Genomic DNA, 25,203 nt, shown 5'->3' on the forward strand with positions numbered 1-25,203 from the left:
AGAGGCAAATTAGAGCTGGAGCAAAAAAGTGTGGGTTTGCATGATCCGACGTGCCCCCGCGGCTTTGTGCTCTGGCACCCGATCACACGTTGTGCAGCAAACCAGCAGTAGCATGGTTGTGCGCATGTGTGGGACGGGGAACGGCACTGGCTGTGATGGGCTACCAGCGCTTCCCCGACCAGATGCCTGGAGTTGCCATGCATCATCCGGAAGGTAGTGCTCTGTTGCTAGTACCTTTCAAATGTGCGTTTTCAGGCCAAAGGGATGGATCGGGGACGGGTGTTCTGTTACCATGTGGGCTTGTATTTGCATTTTATATGTGTTGTGCTTATGAAGTATTGCTCAAATGTCTATGTATCTGTGCTTTTGGGACTCAGAGCCCTTTGTTGTGTATGTTTGCTGCCATGCGCTTGAATAGCTGGCCTTACACCTCACCCTGTCCCTGATGGGCACGGCCGAGATGCCCGCTACAGCGCACATGCTTTCACTGGAATTTTCCATTGTGCCCCTGGCCCAAAGAGGTCATCACCGGTATGCACCAGGAGACATTTGGAGATGCACCAGGCGTGACCACCCTTGATGGATTATGGAAACTACCAACTCCCTTCCTGCTATCTGGTTTGGGCATCGAAAGACAATACTGTTTTATTGCCCTGAGGACCAGGCTCATCTCTACTCCAAAGGTCGCCAAGGAAACGGAGGTTTCACACATCACCACATGACTCCACTTTGATGTAGGGACAGAATATTCTCATATTGCCCACTGCCTTTGGGACATCACCCCTTAGCGGACCTATAGCTTTAGAATAGAGGACGGATCTGAAGATTTATGACAGGTAAAGCCATGCCCAGAACAGAGCTGGTAAAAAGGGAAACGGGCCTTTGTCTCGCCCTCTTCTCTTCTCTCCAGCTTCTGCTCTCCCCCTTAGAGCACTAGGGTGCTTCAGGTGACTCTCTAAGTTCCCTGGAGTCGCGACCAGGGAACGCACACGTGGCGTGGCAGGACCGGCCTCTGTGTGTTCAGAGTTCACCAGTTGATACGTTAGTTGCCCCCCCTTTTTCCTAGGAGGAGATTTCTTCTCAGCGGACCTCAGATAAGTATAGCCGCCTATTTGTGAAGTCATCCCCCTTATTTGATGCTTTTGTTATTTTCCATGCTTTAATTGTTTCTATATACTACTGTAACTAAGGAGCTGTGTGAATCTTGTATGCATCTATTTATGTATGTTTGAAGAAACTGCTTTAGTAAAGAGGCAACATTTATTCATAAAACCAGTGTGTTGTCTGACTTCCTTGGGAAATAGTGAGCTTTCGGACGCCAATCTGACCTCTGGATACACGGGTTAGAACTCACGCACCGCTCATCCTCTGTAAGCAGAGTTGACTTGGGCTCCCAGAACCATATTGGACCGGTTCGGGTAACACATTGATTTATATAGGGGCATTATGACATTGGCTGATCTGTTTTCAATATTTTCAGTATTAGAGCTTTGCCCTATAGCGCCTTCAGAAGCGATGGCAGAGATGCTGTTCTGTTACATTTGGCCACAGACCTAGTCAAGAAGCAGGTGTGAGTCTCGTGTATGTGTATCTTTTCACACATTGTTATAGGTGTGTAACAGAAATCATCTATAACTAGTAGCCTTACTGACTTCCCGTGTTTATATTTGACTGTTGACAATTAACTGTCAGGGTCTCTTGAGCTTTGCATTCCACATATTGGAGCAGCATCCTCTTCAGTGCAGTTGTGCATTGCTGGGACATGTCCACAGTGGAGGGCAAGCTGTCTTGCAGATTATCCTAATTCAAGCATGGCTGTAATGGGACCCAGTCTCAAAAGCTGGCATACACTAAGCCAGAATGGTCAGTCAAGGACCATTCTGGTTTAGTGTATGCCAGCTTTTGAGACTGGGTCCCATTACAGCCATGCTTGAAAAAGAATTAATCGAAATGCGGCAACAGGCATCCGGATTACGCGTCGGCTCAGAAAATTTGATGAATTGCACTCCAATTTGGACTTTGATATTGCTTCTATGCTGGAGTAGACACATGGAAAGACTGTGACTTGCTTCTATTATGATTTATTATTGCACTTTGGCCTATTGACTTATATCATACTTGTTATGTTTATTTGATTTATATTATACTTGCTGTTATGCTTATTTGATCATTATATACTTGCTTACTTGCTTGTGCGTTATTATTTTTTGCCAGTGGTGTTCTTTTTTGTTTCCTGCATTGTACACTGGCTTCCCCCCCTCTTTTTTGGGCTGCTTGCAGATTATCCTGGCTGATAAGCTTCTGTGGAATGACAGACTGGGAAAACACTGCATCAAGTCATGGCTTTTGTCTTTTTTGTGTTGTAACTTTCCGCAATGTAATTCTGTACACTGGCTGATCTATAATGAAAACTAACTTTGTGGAAAGGCAAATGCAGGCATACAAAACTAACTTTGTGGAAAGGCAAATGCAGGGATACAGAATTGCTCAAGGCAGAAGGACAAGACAATGAGAGGCAGTGTGGTGTAGTGGTTAGGAGTGCCAGACTAGTATCTAGAAGACCCAGGTTCAAATCCCCACTCATGGTCTAGAGGCTTGCTGAGTGACCTTGGGCCGGTCACACTGTCTCAGCTTAACCTACCTCACAGGGTTGTTGATAAAATGGAGAAGAGAAGAACTCTGTAAGCCGCTTTGAGTCCCCATTGCAGAGGAAAGTGGGGTATAAATAAAATGAATGAATAAATAAAAATGTTTGGGTTGCCAAGCCATCTCCTGGCACTTCAGAGGCAGGGCAAGGAGTGGAAATGATGTCACACGATATGTTGTCATATCTGGGTGAAAACCCCGGTGTGATGTCAGCACGTGGGAAGACCCTCTGGAATGCCCCCCAAACCATAGGGCGAAACTCCAGTTTTTACTTCAAGTCATACCTGTGTGTCACATGACATTACTTCTGCTCCTCACACTTCTCCCAGTGGTCTGGATGCGAGTGTGAGTAGGAGAGTCAAGACTGCCTGGAGGTGGCCTATTTGAAGCAGGCAAACTGTAAGCCTAAAAAACATACTGCATCGCAACTATAGCCTCTGACTCAAATGTTTGCATAACCAAACTAGGTTCAGTCCATATTTCAATTGTGCATTGCATTGATACAAGGTCTCTCCTGTTTAAAAATAGGATGGAGGCAGATTTGAATAAGCCAGCGGTTCCTAGGCCGTCCTTTGTTAAATCGGTTGAGATGACCCCGAGAATTGGCTCGTTGGATGCTACTGACATTAAGAGAAATCTCTACGAAGACTTTTCCTCCATCTCTGATATCAGCCAGGTAAGACAAGTAAGGCTGAATTATTCTGCATGATTTGATGGAAGTGAAGCTAGCTGGTCTCAGCAGAGCTTACGTCAAAGCATAGAACTGGGTAGTAATTATTGTATGGCGTGTCGTGTGGTATAGCCAGGAGATCCTCAGATTGTCTGGCTGCCTGAAGTACTAGCTCTTTTTAGCATTATGCACCATTAGGTGGTGAGCTAGACTTATTTTTTTGGGTGGAAAGAGCTGTGACTGACCCAAGGTCACCCAGCTGGCTGCATGTGGAGGAGTGCAGAATCGAACCTGGTTCTCCATTATACCATTATACCATGCTGGCTCTCTGAACTGGGTAGTAAGCACTTTGCAATCCCATTTCAAAATTAAAAACAGCTGTTTCAGTTGTGAATAGTGGGGTATGTGTATATGCACTCCAGGTCTGCTGTCTTAATAAAGAAGTTAAGGCAAAGAAGTTGGAAGTGAACCATGACTAAGAGAGACTGTAGACGAGATGCAGTAAACAAAATTCACTTATTTTAAAATCTCACTGTTCCAGTGTATAATGGCAAAACAACCTAAGTAAGCCTCCTTGGAGATGGAAAGTCAGTATAATGTAGTGATTAGTGTTTGACTGGGATCTGGGAAGCCCAGATTCAAGCGGGGGTGGATTGGCCATTAAGGGCACCAGGGAGATTTCTAGTGGGACTTAGAAGTGCCCTTGTAATGCAGATCAGACACCATTTTAGTTTGCTTGCTAGCTTGCTTGACCAAACTTTGGTCAAAGGCTTCTCAAGGCCTACTTGGGCCGTGGAATGCTTGTTAGACTGTAAATTGTGAGAAAGCTAACAGGTGTCTGGGTTACCATGGAGACAGAGAAGAAGGTCCTAAAGGTCCTGATAAGGAGGAGATTTATGTCCTTGACTCCTTGCAGCTGGCACTTAGCTGTGCTAGCCTGTGGGGCCATTAATTAATGAACACATTCCCAAGTGATAGCACCTGTGTGGGGAGGGAGATGGAACCATCTTGAAGAATTTTAAGTTTCGTTTCCCTATAGCTCAAAAACAAGTATTATGGGATGTGGTCACCCTAGTTACTAGCAAGAGTGACATCACTTTGCAAGACTGTGAATGGTCAACAGGCCTGGATCATTCATAGCCTTTTCCTATAAGTAACTTGGTCTTTAGTGAGGGGGGGGGATTGTTCGGGTATCTTGACCAAGCCTGGTCAATACTCTGAAGCAACCCTCACTATGCCTTGAATACTTGGAATACCTCCTGATGGGAATATGCACTCTGGACTTGCACTCTGCGTCTACAAAGACTTTGGTACCTTGAAGCCTTATGCGGGTAAACTGCTTGTACATTGCTTGTAAGTAATTAGCTATGCTGGAAAAGCCTAGATTTATTGTTTTGTCCTTCACTGCCTAAAGTCTCGTGTTTTATAACTTTGCACAATTTTACTTAAATTTATATTTTACCTGGACTGGGTTATTAAGCCTCACGAACTTCAGAGTCTAAATCCTGTGTCTCAGACTACTAGGTCTTACTACTACCAATTGTGTGTCTTTGTTCAAGCCTGTGGTGGAGACTGCAGACTTGTTCTTGGATTTGTGTTCCTGTGTCAGCCTGGAGATTTTTAGTCACTTTGGCTCCAGACCTGTTGGGAACTCTGAAAGTGAATTGGTGGCAGACTACCTCTGATATTGTGTTTGTGTTAACTGGCCATTAAGAACAGTGTGAGGCCCTGGAGAGGACCTCTACTCTGTTACAGCCCTCCAGGGACACTTGGGTTGGGGGAGGGGAAAGGTGACCCTAGCCCTCCCCCAAAGGGCAGATGTGAGGAAGAAGGCCTTGTCACAGAGAGGGATGTGCCCTTCCTAGGCCATGCCATGCCCAGCTCGGGCAGGTACCTCCTGCTCAGGGCTACCTGGGCAGGTGCTTCCTCCCACTTTTGGGGGACTGGAGATAAGGGTTCTGTTTCCAGGGTTGTTTCTCCCCCCCACATCCAATCCTGGATTCACGTCCCCGCTCTATGAATCACACTGGGTGAATTTGGGCCAGTCATCTTCTCTTAGCTGAACAAGGTCGTTGTAAGGACAAAGGGGGGGAGGAAGGTTTCCCGTCATGAGTTCCTCGCAGGAAGGGCAGAATAACAATGGATAGAAAGAAATTATAATTCTGCTATAATCATAGTATGAAAACTGCAGCTGATAGACTTCCCATCTACCGTGGTTTCCAGAAATAGGGTTTGCAGACTTGTCATTAGGAGGGCTCCCAGTATGAGTCACGGTGTTCCCTCTAAGCTGTGGAGTCTTGTGAGCAAAAATTCTACTTTGTGAGCTACTGGCATTAAAGTTGTGAGCGAGTGATTTGGCTACTGCATAAATTAGTTTGCTCTGGAGCCATCCTTCCTGAGCTAAGACAAAAATGTGTGAGCCAGAGGCTAAAAAACTGTGAGCTAGCTCACACTAACTCAGCTTAGAGGGAACACTGGTCACGGGGCCAGTGAGCAAATGATCAGCCTCTGCCCTGTTAAGAGGTGAGGTGCGAAGTAATCTACACATGAGGAAGAAACGGTTGGCTGGAAAAATAAAATCTTTTTTTTAAAATTAAGACAAAAGGCATACAAAGAAAATACTTGGTCAGTAACTACTATGGTTTCTTTTTTCTTTTTTTGTATTTTAGAGAGAGAGCTTGGAATCCAGAGAACACATTTATGTTTGCCTTCGCATTAGACCCCTTGTGCAATCGGAAAATGAGATCGAGTCTCAGGTGTGTTTAAACTTCATAAAACATTTAAAAGCAGTTTCATTAAAGGTATGCTGTCTGCTAGGTTAAAAAGCAGTTTTCTTCTTACAGGGCTGTGTTTCTGTTCTCGACTCGGCGAGCATTATATTAAAAGCCCCCAAGAGCTCTATGGTATTTCGGCTTAGTGAAAAAAACTTGGGACAGATGGTGCAGAAATTCACTTTTTCGCAGGTAAATACGAGTGTTGCTGGTGTCTAATCTGTGGTAGTAACACAGTTTTAATATTTCTGCCTGGTTTTGTGTATAATCTGAAAAATTCAAGACATGAGAGCCTGAGGCAATGTGGTAGAGTGGTTAGAATGCTGAGCCAGGACTAGGGATACACTCTGCCAATAAGCTTGCTAGGGAACTTTGCACCAGTCATCTCCCAGCCTGATCTACCTCAGAGGATTGCTATGAGGATAAAATGGGAAGGAGGGCAGCAATGTAAACTTCCTTTGAGGGACGTTTGGGTAAAAATACTTTTAAAATAGCTTTTTAAGTGAAGTAACAAATAGCTCATAACCTCCCAAAAAAACCCTCTTGTCAATTTGGCAGGTCTTTGGCCCTGAAACCACTCAAGAGGAGTTCTTTGAAGGTACTGTGAAGCAGCCGGTGCAAGACTTCCTGAGGGGGCACAGTCGCCTGGTGTTCACTTATGGGGTCACAAATGCAGGGAAAACATACACTTACCAAGGTACAGCTGAACTCTTGTGAGTGACTGCTTGAAAAATGCTAGCTGGAGTTGTACATTATTTGCTTTAGCTGTTTTTGTCATTCAAGCTACCTCTTTAACGCTGGGGGTTTGTTTGTTTGAAACTGAGTATAACTTTTTAATGCTTTCGGTTATTTCATTTCTTGTTTGAGTCAGCATTGCAGATATCTGCAAGTGAAGTGAAGCTGAGACCAGGTATTGTGTCATGGCACTTTCAAGCATGACCTCATTAGGAGAGCCACCATCTTTCATCTGTAGCTCTTTTTTTGTGGTATGAGAAGAATGTTATTTTTTTGTTGCTTTCTCTGTTTTTTGTTCAATAATAATAAAAAATAATAATTATCATATGGCATTGTGTGTAGAATAGCCAGGTGATCCTAAGATTGTCTGGCAGCAAGAAGTTCTACCTTTTTTAGTTTTATGCACCACTAGGTGGTGAGCTAGACTTGTTTTTAAGGCAAGAGATGTTTCAGAGGTGGTTTGCTGTTGCCTGCCTCTGTCATCATGACCCCGGTATTCCTTGGAGGTCACCCATCCAAATAGTAGCCAAGGCTGACCTTGCTTAGCTTTCAAGATTGGGCTATCCAGGTCAGCATTTTGTTCAATAGCCCTCTAAGATATCATATGGAAAATACTGTCAAGAGCTTAAAAACAGCATGTTTAAAATGGAATCTACCAGTTCAACAAAGTTTTAAAAAGAGCCAGGTGCCCTTTCCTGACCTCCTTTAAAAACCTGGCAAAAAAAGAGGGAAAAAATCCTCATGTGCTTTCTGGAAGTTATGAAAGAAAGAAGCTGGTATGCATCCAGAAGAAGCTAGTTCCAGGGTGCCACAGCTGAAAAGGCCCTTCTAAGTAGTCATAAAACCTTTGCTTTGGAGCATGGCCTTATTTGAGGCTCTTCTAACATAAATCATAATATTTACTGACTTGTATAAAGTTGTCATTAGAATTGCTTGAGTTAACATAGCATGAAGTTGATCAAGGATGAGAGAAAAACTAAGTCCTAATATGTCTAAAAGTTATCCTGCAAGTGACTTTGTTAGGTCTTGAAGGCCAAATGCTTTGTATGAAATTGTAATACTCTGATCCTCTGAACCATTGAGGTCTTCCAAAAAAGGATTAGAACAGATTTTTCCAATTGGGGTGTATGTGTATAATTCTCTCTCTCTCTCATGCCTGTAAAGAGGACCCATGTCAACCAGTCAAAATGTCACCTTCCCACGTCAGCACTGCCAGTCCCAGAGAGGAGAGATGCTAGAGTGAGAAGGAACACAATTGCTTTGATTGATCCAAGCACTTTGTCTGACAGTGGACTGGACTGCATAGAAGTTGTAATGCTATAAATCTGCCCTAAATCACTTGGCATTGGTAGGATTTGAACTGTGTGTGTGTGTGTGAGAGAGAGAGAGAGAGAGATGTGCTGCATTCTCTTTATTTCTTTTTTGTGGGGAGGAATACTTCCTTTCACAGGGCCAGCCCTTGTGTCCTTCGTTGTTGGAATGTATGTTGGAGGTGGTCGCTCTGTTCCCCGTGACAGCAAATAGGTTAGCTTTGTAATGTGGCTAATAGATGTCATGTATTGTGATCAGTCAAAAACACAGAGCTCCTTACCAGTAAGAATGGCAATTCATCCTGATTGTGCAGTCCATTGGATCCACCTCTTCATACTCAAAGCATGGTTTTAATTCCAGAATCTTTAACCTTTCCATAACTGTTTGGCTCCAAAAGAGTATTCAAAGTCCTGTTAAGTCTTCTGTTGAACATGACAGGCACAGAAGACGACGTTGGCGTTCTCCCAAGGGCGCTGGAAATGTTGTTTAGAAACATCCCAGGCAAACTGTATCCCAAGATGGACTTCAAACCCCATAGATGTCGAGAACATAGAAAGCTGAATGAAGAAGAAGTGAGAGAAGAAATGCTTCTTAAGAACTCCCTGCTTCGTCTCATGAAAGAGGTACGGCATCTTATAGAACTTAACTAAACACTCAACCTATATAAGCTAATAAATATTTACAAAATTCCTTCAGAGAGAGGCCAGAACACCAATCCAATTCATTGGAGTTGAAAGTAGAACAACTAATAATAGCATTTCACCACTTTTTCATCAGACTTTTCCCTTTAACTTTGGGAATCAAAGACAACACTGAAGCATAATGAGACATAAGAATCTTACATATCTACTAGGGATGTGCAAGGGAAAAATGTGTTATTTTTTGGACTCTGAGTTTTTGGACTCTTGAAAATTTGGTATTGCCTTGAAAACCAGAATTCCAATATCAGTATTGTATTAGAATTTGGGTAAAATTTGGAAATCACGATTTTTTGGGGCTCCATTATACCCTATGTGTCTATTATAGTCAATGGCAAATCTCCTAGAGTATATTTGCAGTGTAGCTGCTGGAGCCTCTCCTCAAAAGAACCCCCAAGTTTCAAAAAAGATTGAACCAGGGGGTCCAATTCTATAAGCACCCAAATAGGGTGCCCCCATCCTCCATTGTTCCCAATGGTGGGGGAAAAAGCAAGGCAGGCATGCAACAAGCCCAGAAGATTCTCTCAGAGAATCTCTTTTGTAGAAAGTTAAGTTTGCAAGGCCAGCAGCAGAACCAGTGCCAAAACCCAACAGGACTAAGGTCAAATCTGAGAATCTCCGTTGTTTCCAGTTGTGGGGAAAAAGCAAGGCGGGCATACAACAAGCCCAGCAGATTCTCCCAGAGACTTTCTGCAGTAGAAAGTGAGATGTGGGTAGGGGGCATGTTTGCAAGGCCAGCAGCAGAACCAGTGCCACTCTGGCAGTGCCATTTTGAAATGACTTGATGATACTTAACACTTGCACAGGAGATGGTAGACCCAGGTTGAAATCCCTAATCAGCCCTGAAGTGGTCTGGGTGACCATGAGCCTGTCACTCTCACTCACCCTAACCTACTTTACAGGGTTGTACAATGGAGGAAGGGAGGATATTATAAGCAACTTTGAGGCCACATTGGGAAGAAAAGCAGGATATCATTGCCTGAATATATTTAGCTGTTATTGATGCTGTTGAATGGTGACAGGATGCTCCATCACAGATCTTAGATTATTCAAATAATCTCTTGTTGGCTTCTGAATTTTACCTTTTTAATGGTACTTTGGAGAAGCTTTGTCAAATGCCTGAAATGGTCACTTGCCTACAAAAACTTGTTTGTTTACATAGATAGCACAGGACACACATTTTTGCTAAGGCAGGCTAATAGTGGTTTCCATTTGGTAGATTCTGCAGTAACTGCAGCAAATGTCTATGTTAATAATTTTCTAGTAGCACATCATAAGTGTCTAATGTGTAATATAAAGAATGATATTTTACACCTCTCTATAGAATATTTAATTACCCGGGTTCTGTTTCTTTCTTAATTGTCAGATAGATCATCAAAATGGCATCAGTGGAAATCATAATGGAACGGCTGATAATTCTGAAGGTAAATTCTGTATCCGAAGGAGTCAGGGGGCATAGATTTTTTTTTAAAAAAAACTTTATTTTTAATTGTATTTCGAGATACAAACAACACAATAAGAACACAATAACCAACTGAACAGTGTTACTTATAAATATTGGATACAACCAGTCGCAAAGGTTATACACTGCAGTCTAACATTCATACAATAGGTCAATCAATAAAACAAAGTTTCCTATTTTGAAAACAAAAAGAAATGGGTTTGCTTGAACTATATGACTATGAAGATTTTTTAATGTGCAGCTCGACCTAAATTCTGGTTATTAAATATAAGAAGGTCACTACAATAACGATTGGCCAAGAGAGATCTGTGAACTGAGTTATCTGAGTTATTGCCATATATTCTAGTATAGGGAGGCAACACTCCATAAAATTTGATTGATACAGTTGGGACTCCAATTGTAGGATTTAGTCAGAAATTTTCTCCCATTTTTAAATAATCCCAGATTCTTAAAACATTGTGACATCGTTGGGAGGCATTTATCTTTCCATTTAGCAGCTATCGATGCTTTAGCTGCTGCTAAGAGCATAGCTATTAGATCTCTATGAATGGCTGGGATTGATGAATCTTGCCAATAATTTAATAACTGTTTCTGGTCTCACAGGAACAGAGTATCCAGTAATTCATTTTATCTTTTCTAATACTTTCCCCAAACTCCCCTAATGCTGCTACAGCTTCACCAGCAGTGTATAAAAGTTCCCATCTCCCCATATTGCTTCTAGCACAAAAGCTGAAATTTAAGGTCTATATGGTGAATTTTTAAAGGGGTTATATACCACCTTGCAAGTAATTTAAATTGCATATATATATTAATTGCCTTTGATGAAAAATATATGTGAACGCCATATTTGTCCCCATTGTGGCTCAGGCTTTTGATAAGGTGGTGATTCCAAACCGAGTGAATTAAAATTTTATATATTCTTGAAATAAGCCCTTTATACCTGCCTATATCCTCCTGAAGTATGCTTTCAAATTCAGTGGAAGGTCTAATTAAACTTTTCTTAATCTCTATATTTTCTACTAAATGTTTTACTTGTAGATATTCAAACCACAGGATTTTAATTTCAGGAATTCTTTCTAGTTTATATTTTTCAAAAATACATCCCTTGTGAGTCGCATGATTTCACAGTGAGTGGATGCTAATACAGGAAGGCTGCGATCACACACACTTAAATTATCCACTTTCAATCCACTTTTCAACTGGATTTTGCCAGTTCATACAGTAAAATCCAGTTGGAAAGTGCATTGAAAGTGGATTATTTAGTGTGTGTGATTGCAGCCGAAGTGTTGCAAAGGGTTAAACGAAGCAGTTTTGATCAGGCACTAAAGACAACACTATTAAATGGTACAGTTTCAGATGATATTGTCTGGAATGGCTTACTTCCATAAAATGTTCATGTAATTCCATTTTCTTTTACTGGTTCTTCCCAGTGCTGACAGAAGTGGAACAACCTAGCAGGGAGGAGGAGAGCGGTGCTAAGTTCTCTGTCTGGGTGTCGTTTTGTGAAATTTACAATGAGTCTATTTATGACTTGCTGCTCCCAATGACCAATGATAAGAGAAGGAAGATGCTGCGCCTTGCACAGGATATTAAAGGCTGTTCATATGTCAAAGGTAACAAGCATTTTCAGTTGAAGGTCTTGGTGGTCTTCAGATCAGAGGCTGGAAACCAGAGCTTTACCAAGGAGGGGGGGAAAGGAGGCTTTATTCCCTCTTCAAAGAGAAATTCAGCTGTGTGACGTAAAAAAGGTACATTATTTCATCGCAACCTTCCTCCTCCCCCAAAATAGCTTTCTCAGGCTAGGATAAATAGCTATAGCTACTGTCCCTGTCTGCATCTACTGTCCCTTACCTTTCCTACCCACTGCAAATCCTTTATGTGACTGATTTTTTTTGTCATGTCATAACTTTGATTCCCGTTTTTATCATGTGTCTTCTAAATTGGGTAAAGTTATTTTCCTGGAGTATTAAGGGCTAATCATGTATTTTGTTAGCCGAAAGCCTCTTTGCCATCTAGGAAACGAAGCACCTGTGTTCCTTCACCCAAGCTGTTCTGTAATAAATTTTAGTTTTCAGTCCATCTGCTTTTTAAAGACATGGCTATAAAATCTGCAAATATGGGGATGTTACATTTGAGAAGCGGTTTACACCTGAAACCATGCACATGGGCCATGCGTACAACAGGGCACTGAGGCATTGTTTGGGTATGTGCCCTTCTCCTGTGTGCACTAACTTTATAATATGTCCAGTGACGTGTGCAAGAGACTTGTTCACACAAACTGTCTGCTATGGGTGGAGTGGGAATGAACAAACTATGTGTAGGGAGGGGGAGAGCCCATGAACTGGTGATTCGTTGCCATAACTTAGCCCCAGGCTGTGTGTAAAGCATCACTTCAATGGCCTCTATTCTGTGGAGTCATCCTTTTCTCAGTTATGCGTATGCAATAGAATACTTCGATTTGATACTTTATTGTCATTTAATGTTTCCTCAAGATCTACAGTGGATTCAGGTTTCAAACGCTAAAGAAGCCTTTAAACTCGTGAAACTAGGCCTGAAGAACCAAAGTTTTGCTTCGACAAAACTGAACGCTAACTCCAGTAGGAGGTAAGAAACAAGATGGGGGAGGGAGGGGGGAGGACAGGTTCATACTAGGGGAATAGGTTAGCTAGGAAGCACGTATCTGAGGAAGCAGGTGGTGACTCATGAAAGCTTATACTGAAATAAATGTTGCTAGTCTTTAAGGTGCTACTAGACTTTTGTTTAGCTAGCAGAGTGACAATGATCACAGGGATAATTTGATTTCTATTCTGTGAACTTATCTGACTTGTTAAAGCCGGTGCCCTAAAACTTGGTGGTGGGCCATGTTGAGGGTAAAGTTAGCAGTATACTTTAGGACCTTTGATAATATGAAACTTGAAGACATTATTGTTTAAATTTCCCCATATGCTCTTGAATATTAAAATGTTCTTGCTTGGACAGTAAGCTAAAGAATAAGCCTAAAGCTCATGGCCAGGGAAGGGGGGGGACTGCACATGGTGATAGATTTTCAGTCACTGTTTGTTAGAACCAAGGTGAACGTAACCTATGAAGTATGTTGTGGCTTCTTGAAACTGGAATTTTAAGTTCTTATATCAGTGTTAGGCTGCAACAATTTTTTTTGTAAAATTCAATGCTTCTGATACCGACATTATGTGTGTTTACTTTTCAGCCACAGCATATTCACTGTAAAAATGCTTAAAATAGATTCTACCGTCACTCATGTCATGCGAGTCAGTGAGTAAGTGATCTTGCGTTGAGATAAGTCTTGTTTCTGTGAAGCGTACCAAAGGGCAGCCTAAATTTCCCGCTTTGTGTGGCTTTTTGTCCACTTTCAGATTATTTCTGTGTGACTTAGCTGGCTCAGAACGCTGCACCAGAACCCACAATGAAGGAGAAAGATTAAAGGAGAGTGGAAATATCAATGCTTCACTGCTTATTCTAGGCAAATGCATCAGTGCCCTCAAGACTAATCAGCAGTCTAAGTAAGTGTCCAGTAGATAGGACCACAGAGTCCTTGGTAGAAGGCTGCCTTGCCACTTGCAAAGGGCAGAATGCTCTCTGTGTGATGGGAAAAGGAAGAGGTAGGCATTATTGTGGTGTGTCTTACTGCTAATTAATGATTTGAGGTAGCATTGTTTCTCCCAGTTGTGTGTGTGTGTGTAAAGTCACAGCTGACTTAACGGCAACCCCATAGGGTTTTCGCAGCAAGAGATAAGGAGAGGTGGTTTGACATTTCCTGCCATCTGTGTATTGACCTTGGACCCTCCTTGGTGTTCTCCCATCCAAGGGCTAACCAGGGCTGATCCGCGTAGCTTATGTGTGTGCCCAGCTAGCGTGCACCACCCATGTATTCATCCCAGTTACGCCTTCCCTCTTACTTCGGAGGCACACAGGCTGTTTTATCCACCGTCTCTATTCCCTCCCATTCATAATCCACAGAGGTTGTTGTTACTGTGCGGGGTGTGTGTGTGTATGTGTGTGTGTGTGCGCTGGGACTCTAATGCAGGTGCCTCAGATGACATCTTAAGCTTCCCGAGAGCCTTCCCTGTATGTGTTTGAAGGCCCAAGGTGCCTCTTCGATGGGACAGTACAAGATCGAGCATAACCCATCTGCCATCCGTCTTATCACAGGACACTTGGCTGATTGTTAAAAATCTGCATAGTCGTTTCAAGGTCGTTCTAATCTTTTAAAAAGCTTTTTGATGATTTTTAGTTAAAAGTATTAATTACAAGAGGTTTGCTGACTGGTTATATGTTTAGCAAGTACAACTTCCCCTTCCCCAATTACATTGAAGTTTGCTTGATCATGAAGTGAGCCAACTCCCCCAATCCCCCTTTCTTTGTTTATTTAAATGCTGAGCACTGAGCTAACCTATAATAATAATAGTAATAATAAAGCCCTATTTGAGTTAAACTAGCATGGATTTGGGTGCCATTACCTGAGGACCAATACAACACATTTCACAATGTAAATTTGCTGCCTGTGCATTGCTTGGGTGTTCCCTGGCAAAGGGAAACCACGTCCACAGACTCATGGGATCACAGAGTAGCTCCCTGTCACATGGCCCCATCTCTCTGCAGAACACGTGTTCTGCCCTTCCAGATTTCTGCAGCAGACATGTGACAGACCAGCAGCAAGCTCGCTGCTGTGGGTTGCGTAAAATGTTGCAGAGCCTTTTAGCTTGTGTTTGAATGCGGGTCACGCCGGCTTAAGCAAACGAATGCCTTTTCTGCACTTGAGAGTGTGTTGCCATGTAACGCTGTTTTGTGATGTTGAATTCCAGGATGCAGCTGCACATACCTTTTCGTGAAAGTAAGCTAACTCACTTCTTCCAAGGCTTCTTCAGTGGTAAAGGGAAAGTGTGCATGATAGTCAACGTCAGCCCAAGTGCTGCTGCCTACGACGAGACACTCAATGTGCTGAAGTTTTCGGCAATTGCTCAAAATGTAAGTGCAGTCAAATAAATTGACAGATGTTCGTATTGGTAAGAAGGAAAATCTGTTTATATGGCTTGTGTGAGAATTGCAAATAACTGTTGGTCAGGTGGCTTGCCGCTGCCCTTGTTTGGTGTTTCAGGTACAAGAATGCACACTCTGAACTTGATCTATGATAACTCTGAAGTAAATCCTGTAGAATTCAAGAAACCATGTTTTCACATGTCTAGAGCTACAGTTTTAATATGGGTATTGAAGTACTAATGGCATAGTCAGATAGTTTGAATTCTGATTGAGTTCTTTACCAGTTCGGTGTAGTGGTTAAGTGCGCGGACTCTAATCTGGGAGACCCGGGTTTGATTCCCCACTCCTTCACTTGCACCTGCTGGATGACCTTGGGCAAGCCATAGTTCTGTCAGAGGTGTTCTTGAAAAAGAGCAGTTTCTGTCAGAGCGCTCTCAACCCCACCTACCTCACAGGGTGCCTGTTGTGGGGAGGGGAAGGGAAAGGAGTTTGTCAGCCGCTCTGAGAACTCCCTTGTGTAGTGAAGGGCGAGGTATAAATCCAATCTCCTCCTCTTCTTTATTTGCTTTTGAGGCCAATTGTTGCTTTATGGCTCGAGAACCAGAAGCCAAAGTAGAATGGAAATATTAATATGTGATTGCGACCTTCTAAACTATTATATAAGTCCAAGGATCGTATAGTGCAGCACTTTGTTCCAAGCAATGGCCAGCCAGGATTCCTTTGGGAACTGGCAAATTGAACATAGTGGAGATAACCATCCCATGCTTGCCTCAGGACTCCAGTATTTGAAGGTTATCTGCCTCTTGAACATGGACTCAGGGAGGATGCCACTTTATTTAAAGCTAGTAGCTGTTGCCACATCTTGTGGTAAGCGCCATAAAACAGTGTTGTGTGAAGTTCTTTATTTTGTCCAGCCTAAGCTTTCTGCCAGTTTAATTGTGGTGAATGACCCTTGCTACTATAAAGGAAAAAAAGCTCCAACACTCAGCCTTGTTTTCTTTCTCTCATCACCACCAAAACTTGCTTTAAGGGGAAAAATATCTAGTAAGATAATTCTTAATGGTCTCTATATGGTCTCAATATTTTATCTACTGTATTTAAATCCTACCTTTTTTGCCTCATGGAACTCTATGAGGAACTCGGGATTCCTATAAGTGCCTGGACTCATCTGCTTAGCTTCAACAAGACAGTTGTTCCTGTGTGCTCCTGGGTACATCCCTTGGCAAATAAAGAAGCTTATATAACTTTGGTTTTAGCTTGTTCTTGAAGAAGGGTGTCCTTGGAGAACATCCCTGTGTGTATGAAGGAGAGGGATGTCTTCACTAAACTAATTTTTGCAAGAAGCTATAATGGCCAAACTAACTACTCCAACTGTGGCTCTTAACATAGCTTATTGCCCTGACCGGGATGGCCCCGGGCAAGCCCAAGCTCATCAGATCTCGGAAGCTAAGCAGGGTCAACTCTGGCAAGTACTTAGATGGGAGACCTCCTTGGAATACCAGCAGTAGGGAGGTGGGGGCAGGCTTCATTCAGCCACCTCTCTGAATATCCTTCAGGACCCCAGTAGGGGTCAGTCACCAGAGGTTGCCATGACTTCCAGGTGCACACACACGCACATGTACATACACATACAACCCACCCCCCAAAAAACATAGTTTATTAACTTTCTTTCTGAACAGGTCATTGTCCTCGACTCTTCCAATTCTCCCCAAGAACAAACGTGTGACCAGAGGTCCATGAGAGAAGAATTGGAAACTGAAGCAGAAGAAGCAGATGCACTTGCTCCTCTTAAAAGAGCAACTATACTTTGGGAGAGGACTCTGGAAGATGTGATTGAAGACGAAGAAGAGTTGGCTGCTGACAGCAGTGGGGAGCGTGAGGTACACAGCGTGGAGAATAACATTCTCAAAGGGACAGCGCCTGAGATAGTGGAAGACACACTGAGCCAGGCAGCGGATGAAGATGATGGTGATGATGAAGTGGTCATTGGGAAAGAAGAATATCTGGTATATACTGCTGTGCCAGAGGAGGAGCTATGTTGGTTCTGTAGCAGGAAAGGCAGAATTTTTTTGACAGTTGACTAATTTACAGTACAATTGTATGCAGAGTTAATCCAGCCGAAGCCTGCTGAAATTAATGGAATCGGATTGGAGTAATTCTGCATAGGATTGCACTGTCAGTGGTGTAGCTGCCTGCTTCCTCGTGCTCAAAGTACACTGGGGTTTGTATGCTACAAAGTTAGCAAGGCAAGACAATGGCTGTACTGAAAATATAAATTTGACAGACAAGGTTGTGAAACGTGTATGTAATATGTGATATGCCGCTACATCAGACTGAAAACTAAACGTTTAGAATTTTTTCCTGGTGGCTGTCTGAGGAAACTTAAACTGTGGTCGAAGTCTTTTGTGGTTTTTTGCAGGGTGTTTTTTGTGTCTTTTAAAAAAAATTATCACATCTGTGTTACGGATAATGGTCATAATCCATCATGCATCCATGTGCAGAACAATCACAATGAATGCAACGGAGCCCTGTCTTTTGCTCCTTTCCCCCTGCTTATTTGAAGTTGCTAATTACTGCTTTGCCAGATATTTCCATTGTATTGGGCAGAGAAAGCCCTGATCACCTTCTGTGTGAGAGTTGCTGCAACTGGACCTGCCAGGGACTGATCCTGGGACTTTCTGTATGCAAAGCATTTGTTCCATCTTCCGGTTACAGACGCTGTCACATGCATTACGACAGGCTCCTTCAGGAAATAGTGGATCTCTGTCATTCTCTCGTATCCCCATCTATCACAAATTCCCACTCTAGGGTTGCCAGGTCTACTGGACTCGCAGGCAGGGGGATGGAAGGAGTGTTCCAGGAGCAGAAAGTGATGTCCCTAGAAATAAATGTGACGTGCCTACATCACCCACAAGTGGCTCAAAAACCAGTGTGCCCCCCCCCTCCATTGCTGACATGCCTACATCACTTCTGGGTGATGTAGGCACATCATGTTTACTTCCTGCTTCTTTCCTCCCTGCTTCCAGTAAGTTGTGTTTATTTCTGGCGCGGGGGGGGGGGCGTTCCTTTTCTCCCACTTCCTGATAGTCCTGAAGTGGGGGTGGGGCTCCAAACCAGGGGATCCCCCACCTCCAACTGGGGACTGGGAACCCCACCCCACTTCCAATACAAGTTGAGGTGAGGGAAAGCTGAGTTTTCCTGTATGAGGACTTTTCTGAGCATGAGCACTGCTGTCATATGAGGGGAAAGGGACATGCCCATTGTGCAGAACGTCTTAGAAGTTCAACTGAGCTTCAAATAAAAAAATCTGATGCTTCTGTATATTATGCAGATATGATGTGTTGTAAAATAACTGGGAATGCACAGGATTCATTAGCCTGTTTGAGTGACTAACACCTATCTCCTCAAGCAATTATTTAACCTTCCTGGGTTTTACTGTATAAACTACTTGCTTTATTGGTATCTTATTCAGAAGAAGCAAAAAAACATTTACTTTGATGCTGCCTCTAAGAGTGTTCCTAAATGCACTTAATGGCCTGCAGTGCTTGCACACCTGATAATATTTTCCACAAACTGACTCCACTTATTTTGTTCATGCTTAGAGGCTTCTCAATATAATAGAGGATCTGAAAAACAAACTGATCAATGAAAGAAAAGAGAAGCTATTTATGGAGCTAAGAATCCGTGAAGAAGTCACGCAGGAGTGTGCTCGATATCTCGCTGACAATGAAAAAAACCTCAAGTAAGGGCTGCCTTTCAGTATCTGGAGCGTTTTGTTTGTTAACTGCTTGATGTTGGAGCGCATCTGCATAACTGCAAATCCAGGAGCGTGCTGTATGGTGAACTGCGTACCCATGGCCAAGGGAATGAGTCCAGTATGTACAGGGCTTTTAAATACAAATACCTGAAACCACTTTTAAGTTGTACTGTGATGGTGGTGATTTGGTGTCCCAACTCTGGTCATCACCTGGTGCACATAATGGTGAAAAAAAAAAGGTCTCATAATATTTTCAGCCTTCTCAGGCGTTGCTACTGTTCTTTTGTGTCTGACTTTCTGCACAGTGAAACTTCCCTTAGACCTTTGACCACATGTAAAAAATGACAGTTTATATCCCCTTATACCTCTGCAACAAATGGCAGTAGAGACTTAAAAAAAGAGAGAGAGAGCTGGGAATTCAGAGAATCTGTTACACGTATTGTTATAATGTAATGTTGATACAGTAATATTCAGATGCCAGATTTAAAAATCTCCAAGGTGGCATGGAGAAGAACTGGCTGTTTCAGGGGCAGGGGAAATGGCTGTTGTGTGGGGCGGGACTGGCAAAAACCAAACATTCCCACCCACACATCAGCAATCAGGCTTTGCTGTGATCTTTCCCAAAATTTTGCTGCAAAGCAGATTTAGGAAAGGTTGGAGAAAAGCTAGGGAAACCCCAGAAGGGTGCACAAACGCGCCGTAACGCTGTGTGAAAACAGAACAATCGTCACTTTCCAACACCATTGAACCTGGGGCAAATAATTCCGTGTGGAAATGGCCAAAAAGTATTATAAATGTTTTGGTTTTCTACAAGCAGCATTGTAAGTATGCCCGATACTGAAGCGAGAGAAAGCTGCAAACTGTTGCATCCAATGTTCCCTCTAAGCCGTGGAGTCTTGTGAGCAAAAATTCTCCTTTGTGAGCTACTGTCATGAAAGTTGTGAGCAAGAGATTTGGCTACTGCATCAATGAGTGTGCTCTGGAGCCATCCTTCCTGAGCAAAGGCAAAAAATGTGCGAGCCGGAGGCTAAAAAACTGTGAGCTAGCTTACACTAATTCAGCTTAGAGGGAACACTGGTTGCATCTTGTGCTGTCTTAGTACATTTCACTCACTGCAAAAGAATATATGTGATATGTCTATTTATATTCTGTAGCTTTTCAGTGCTCCCCAACATTTCCTATTTTTTCCACCAGAAAAAAAATGGAAGAAAAGTCCTAGGAAACTTACAGCAAAAAAAATAGCCCCCCCCCCTTTTGTGGGTTCTTTCCAGCCTTTCCTAACTTCCTAACTCTTAAGGCAAATTACTTGTGACTTCTAAAATGGCTATATCTGTGCAGGTGGAAGTCATGACACAATTCACTTCTGCCCCCTGTTAAACTTAGGATGCTGGCTGCCCATAAGCAAGAGTTGATGGAGGACCACTTTGAGGAACGGATGCAGATTTACAAGGACTTTGTGAAGGAATATATACCCCTGGCGAATGATGGAGGGGGACTGGTGAAACAGCCCGTGTCTGATGAGCAAGACAGACCTCAGGTAAAGTCTTTCCATCCTTAACTCTCTGTAGCTGTGTTTTAAAGGCCAGCTTCTATGTTTCCTTCTATTGCATTGTACCAACTAATTTAGGCCTTGTCGTTATGCTGCTGATTATGTTGGATTGATAAGTAACTTGTTACTTTGAGACTTTGTGTAAACAGATCTCTTACCAAATTAAATATCAATATTGTTGCAAGTATGGAGAGCTCTTTAATACAAGAATCTGCCCTTGCATCATGGTAAACTAACTAGGATGCATGAGCTGGGTTGGTTGGACTAACAGTCTTCTCAGTGGACCCTTTCTTTGCTCTTTCTCCCATTTTTTCTTTGCTTATATATATCGAATGTGGCAAGAAGGCTCCACTGATGCTTTGGCGTGATATTGGGGAAACTTTCTGTTAACAACTGAGGCTTTTCTCCTATAGATCTGTGTAACTACTTTGTGTGTTTTCCTCTTTCCTCTTTTGTGTGTCTTGCAAAAAGGGAGATGCAGCTAGAGATCTGAGAAGTTCTGCTGATTTTGTCTGCATGGTAGAATCACTACAACATAATGTCTCTGATATTAAGCAACAGGCAGAAACGGTGTTTGGGTTACTTAATGCTGCGGAAGATCCCCTGAAAACTATTGAAAAACTGGAAAAGCAGTTGGCTGATGTTACAGCTGAGTTATCCAAAATCCGAGAGAAGCTCTCGGAGAGGAATGAAGGTAGGTACTGTGGAAAGACTTATGTCAGGTATTAAAAAAACTCCGAGAGCTGAAGAACTGTACACACAGCAAAGGAAACTTCAGGTTCTTGAGCTAGCCCTTCCCTGTCACTGTCCTTTTGCTGTAGAGTGAGAGTTTGGTGTAGTGGTTAGGAGCGCAGACTCTAATCTGAGAGAACCAGGTTTGGTTCCCCACTCCTTGGATCAGTCACAGTTCTCTGGGAGCTGTTCTGGAAAGAGCAGTTATCTCAGAGCTCTCTCAGCCCCACCTACGTCAAAGGTGTTTATTGTGGGGAGGGGAAGAGAAAGGAGATTGTAAGTCGCTCTGAGACTCCTTCAGGTAGTGAAGGGCAGGGTATCTTCTTTTTTAATTTGAGGGGTCTTTTACAGGCCGAGAAGAGGGCAGTTAAGATCCTCCTCACAAGCCCTCCTCTCTGTGTCCCTGCTTGCAGAGGTGAGGTGAGTGGTGAACAGAGAACAGGGCTTTTTCAGTGGTGGTGCCTCACTTGTGGAATGCTCTCCTCACCTTGAGGTTCTTCTGGAACCTACTGTACTATGTTTTAGCCCCCAGGCCAAAACATATCTTCTTATCCAGGCTTTTCATTAAAGGCTTGATCTTCTACCATTGCTTTTTATAGCCTGCTCCTAGCCTGAGGTCTGGGTTTGTGAGAATTATTTAAGATGATGTTTCTGTGCTTTGGCTAGATTTTGAATAGTTCATTAATTTTTAACCCTTTTTGTGCTTTTTTTTTGCTTTTATTCTGAGTTATTTTGCAAGCCTCCTCAAAGAGTTTCTTTGGAGAGGCACCATATACATTTTCTAAATAAAGGAACTTCCTGGTTTTAGAGATTTTTTTTTAAATTGCACTAGGCAAATTAAAGTCCTGGGACAAAGTTCTTTGGATCCCAGCTAGAATATGGCATGGCCTGCTAGAGCTGTGTAGAATCTTTGGATGTTGATTTAGGAGGTGGATAATGCCACAATGCAAGTTGATGGATGAACATTGGGAAGCTGCCTAAACGTTTGACTACCTTAGAGATACTGAGAAAATGTCTGGGGCTGTATTAGGGAGTGTGCAGAAGCAGAATGGCTGTGAGGAAGAGTCTTCGAGATGATCCAGTTTTCCATGAACACTACTGGCCTTGGATCCAGACTACACAATTCCATGAATTCACGGATTTCCACACATGGAGCACGATTTCTCCCTGTGCCTCCATGGCAGCCTGAAATGACCTTGAATTCCTGTTCTTGGGCGAGAGGGAGTCTCCTAGGAGCAGTATTTCAGGAGGCATTTTGGGCTGCTGCCATGGGGAAGGGAGTAGGAGGAAGAACTGGATTCTGTGGGTGGCGATCCTAGCACCTGTGGAAACACTAATCTGGTTCCAACGCTTTAGTTAGTTTTATGTCAAATAGGGCTATATGGAACTCAGTGGGCACTGGGTTGGGCATGCTGACCCTTCTGTAGTCACTTTCACTGTAGTCACTTTCAGCTTTGTTTCAGAGTCTAATGCGGTACTGCGGTATTGGTGGGAAACGACTTCCCTCAATAAAGCATGTTATGGAAGGATTGATGTCTGGTCAAAATGATCAGACTTAACAATGCTGATTAAATAGACAAACCTATAGAGGGACCTATGCATGCATCCTTTTCCTTCCCTCTCCCCCTAATATGGCACCGGGAGAGGATCATAAAAATACTCTGGCTGCTTATCAGCCTACTGCTCAGGTTAACAGCTGGCTGAGCAGTTCCTTTCTTTTCTAGCCCTAGCAGTCAACAGCGCTATAGGGCTGTTCTAGTCTGCTGAGAATCTTGTGGAGGTGGGCCATCTTGACCAGTTGCTGAGAAGAGGGATTGTTCCTTGTAGACTCCAATTTATTTGCTTATTTTAAAAAAGTATGGACCAGATTATTTTTAAAAAGTATGGACCAAAATGCATCTATCTAGCAAACAGGGCTATTTTTGGGCAGGAACACACAGGAACGGAGTTCCGGCTGGCTCCTGAGTTGGCCACACCCAGCAGGAACTCATTAGCATAATAGGCCACACCCAACAGCAGAAACTGATTAGAACTGGCTATATTAGGGGTGTGTGGCCTAACATGCAAAGGAGTTCCTGCTACAAAAAAAGCTCTGGGTTTTGACAACAAGGTAAACAGAATAAGAAGCAAAAGAGGTGTGTGGCTGGATGACCACACTTCTGGTGATATGGGGTGTGTGGCCTAATATGCTAATGTGCCATCAAGGGCGTGGCCTAATATGCTAATGAGTGTCTGCTGTTGGGTGTGGCCTATTATGCTAATGAGTTCCTGCTGGGCTTTTTCTACAAAAAAAGCCCTGCTAGCAAACATTGACAAGTCCTGAGTTAAGATAACTTATTCTGTCTTTTGTGGTAGCTTATTTGTCTCCTGTTGCAGGGTATGAGCACTGCAGTTGTAGTAAACAAGGTAAAGACTGCAGTGGCAAACACAGCTTTGTTTCAGAGTCTAATGCGGTACTAAGCAGACTTTGAGCTATTCTTTCCTGTTTAATAGTTGCTAATACCTACTGCTTAAAAATTTACAGAGATGAAAATGCAAGAGAATAAACTGAATGAATCTGCTCAAGTTCTTCAAGAGGCTACTGAGGTAAATGTGTATGTGTGAGGATATTTTAACAGCAGTGTTCACTATACACTGTGCTGTTCTTGGGAAAGTCTCATTTCACATTTTGAGTTTTTGAATTACAATGAATTGTCATTGCACAAATTAAGCTTGTTTGTTCTCTTTCTGGAAGAAAATGGTTCTACAGAATGAACAAATACAAGAGCTAACGCAAATTGTGGAGCAAAAGGACTGTGAAATAAGCAAGCTGAAAGATCTGATAGTTCATTTGGAAACTATTGTAAAAGACTCTGTAAGTGTTTGATTTTTAAAAATCTCTCAATCCAAAATACAGTAATGTCAGTCTTGAAAACCTGTCCCCGAGCTCAACATTTGTGCCAACATAGTGTAGTGTTTAGTGTCTGACTAGGCTCTGGGAGAACCCCACTCTGCCATGGAAGCTTGCTTCGTGGCTTTGGGCCAGTCACACCTACATCACAGGGCTGTTGTAAGGATAAAATTCAGTTGAGGAGAATGAAGTAAGCTGCTTTGGATCCCCACTGTGGAGAAAGGCTGGGAGCTTTTGATTTGTTTTGTGAGGAGCAGCCCTCTATTCTCCTGCCCCACCCAGAGCTTCATTACAAAGCCACTTTGAAATTTTCCAGGGCTGTTTACAGTCAATATAAAAAATTAGACCTCCCCCCTCCACAAGGCACACCTCCATTGTTCTTTGGCTCTTAGGTACCTGGCCTTCCCCATTTTGTTTGCAACAAAGCATAAAATGTGCCTGATAGTCTGGTTGGCCTTGCAGCTTCTGTGCAAAAAAAAAAGTAATGTTTGCACTGAATTAAAATTTTGAAAGAGGGTAGGATGTGGCTAGCCCTGGCATCAAGGGGCATTGTTCAGATGTAATGCCAAATGTTGGCTTTGCACTAGGTGGGCCCTGTTCTCGAGCACTTTCTCCTGCAGCTAATGGATTGGATTAGCGATGCATGAGTGGAAAGGAAAGTATAATTGACACAGTTCAGTTTATGAGCTTTAATATACCCACAGTGCTTTAATATACTTTAAAACAATGACGATGTATACATGGAGCAGTGGAATGTACAACAGGTAGTTCGTATGGTTTCATGTAACTTGGTTTTGAAATGGTATCTGAATAAATACCTTGTGCTTTGTCTTGCACACATGGGAAGAGTAGTGAGAGTATGATCCCTTTTCATTCCTCCCAGAGTGTAATTTTAGTACTTCTGCATGCACAAGATGGCTGTGCACACAGAAAATTTCCATAGGATCCAACCCTAATGACTTCTGCTTTTGCTTTAGCAGAAAC

The 25,203-nt window shown here is 42.8% G+C and overlaps 1 protein-coding gene across 1 annotated transcript in view; it reads left to right on the plus strand.

Moving 5' to 3' along the window:
- The window catches only part of KIF20B (kinesin family member 20B), a 62,905-nt gene that overhangs the window by 2,401 nt on the left and 35,301 nt on the right, over positions 1 to 25,203 (plus strand). Inside the window, exons 2-18 of the mRNA XM_015428261.1 lie at positions 3,175 to 3,322; positions 5,986 to 6,072; positions 6,160 to 6,279; positions 6,646 to 6,784; positions 8,572 to 8,756; positions 10,198 to 10,255; positions 11,733 to 11,906; positions 12,786 to 12,897; positions 13,502 to 13,570; positions 13,668 to 13,814; positions 15,117 to 15,279; positions 16,971 to 17,297; positions 18,894 to 19,033; positions 20,432 to 20,585; positions 21,069 to 21,291; positions 23,854 to 23,915; positions 24,064 to 24,183. Of these exons, the coding sequence (XP_015283747.1) occupies positions 3,176 to 3,322; positions 5,986 to 6,072; positions 6,160 to 6,279; positions 6,646 to 6,784; positions 8,572 to 8,756; positions 10,198 to 10,255; positions 11,733 to 11,906; positions 12,786 to 12,897; positions 13,502 to 13,570; positions 13,668 to 13,814; positions 15,117 to 15,279; positions 16,971 to 17,297; positions 18,894 to 19,033; positions 20,432 to 20,585; positions 21,069 to 21,291; positions 23,854 to 23,915; positions 24,064 to 24,183 (2,427 nt within the window). The 5' untranslated portion in view covers position 3,175. The remainder of the gene's footprint in view (positions 1 to 3,174; positions 3,323 to 5,985; positions 6,073 to 6,159; positions 6,280 to 6,645; positions 6,785 to 8,571; positions 8,757 to 10,197; positions 10,256 to 11,732; positions 11,907 to 12,785; positions 12,898 to 13,501; positions 13,571 to 13,667; positions 13,815 to 15,116; positions 15,280 to 16,970; positions 17,298 to 18,893; positions 19,034 to 20,431; positions 20,586 to 21,068; positions 21,292 to 23,853; positions 23,916 to 24,063; positions 24,184 to 25,203) is intronic.

The sequence above is a fragment of the Gekko japonicus genome, unplaced genomic scaffold (assembly GCF_001447785.1).
Source record: "Gekko japonicus isolate JY-2015 unplaced genomic scaffold, Gekko_japonicus_V1.1 scaffold2122, whole genome shotgun sequence".
Taxonomy (NCBI): domain Eukaryota; kingdom Metazoa; phylum Chordata; class Lepidosauria; order Squamata; family Gekkonidae; genus Gekko; species Gekko japonicus.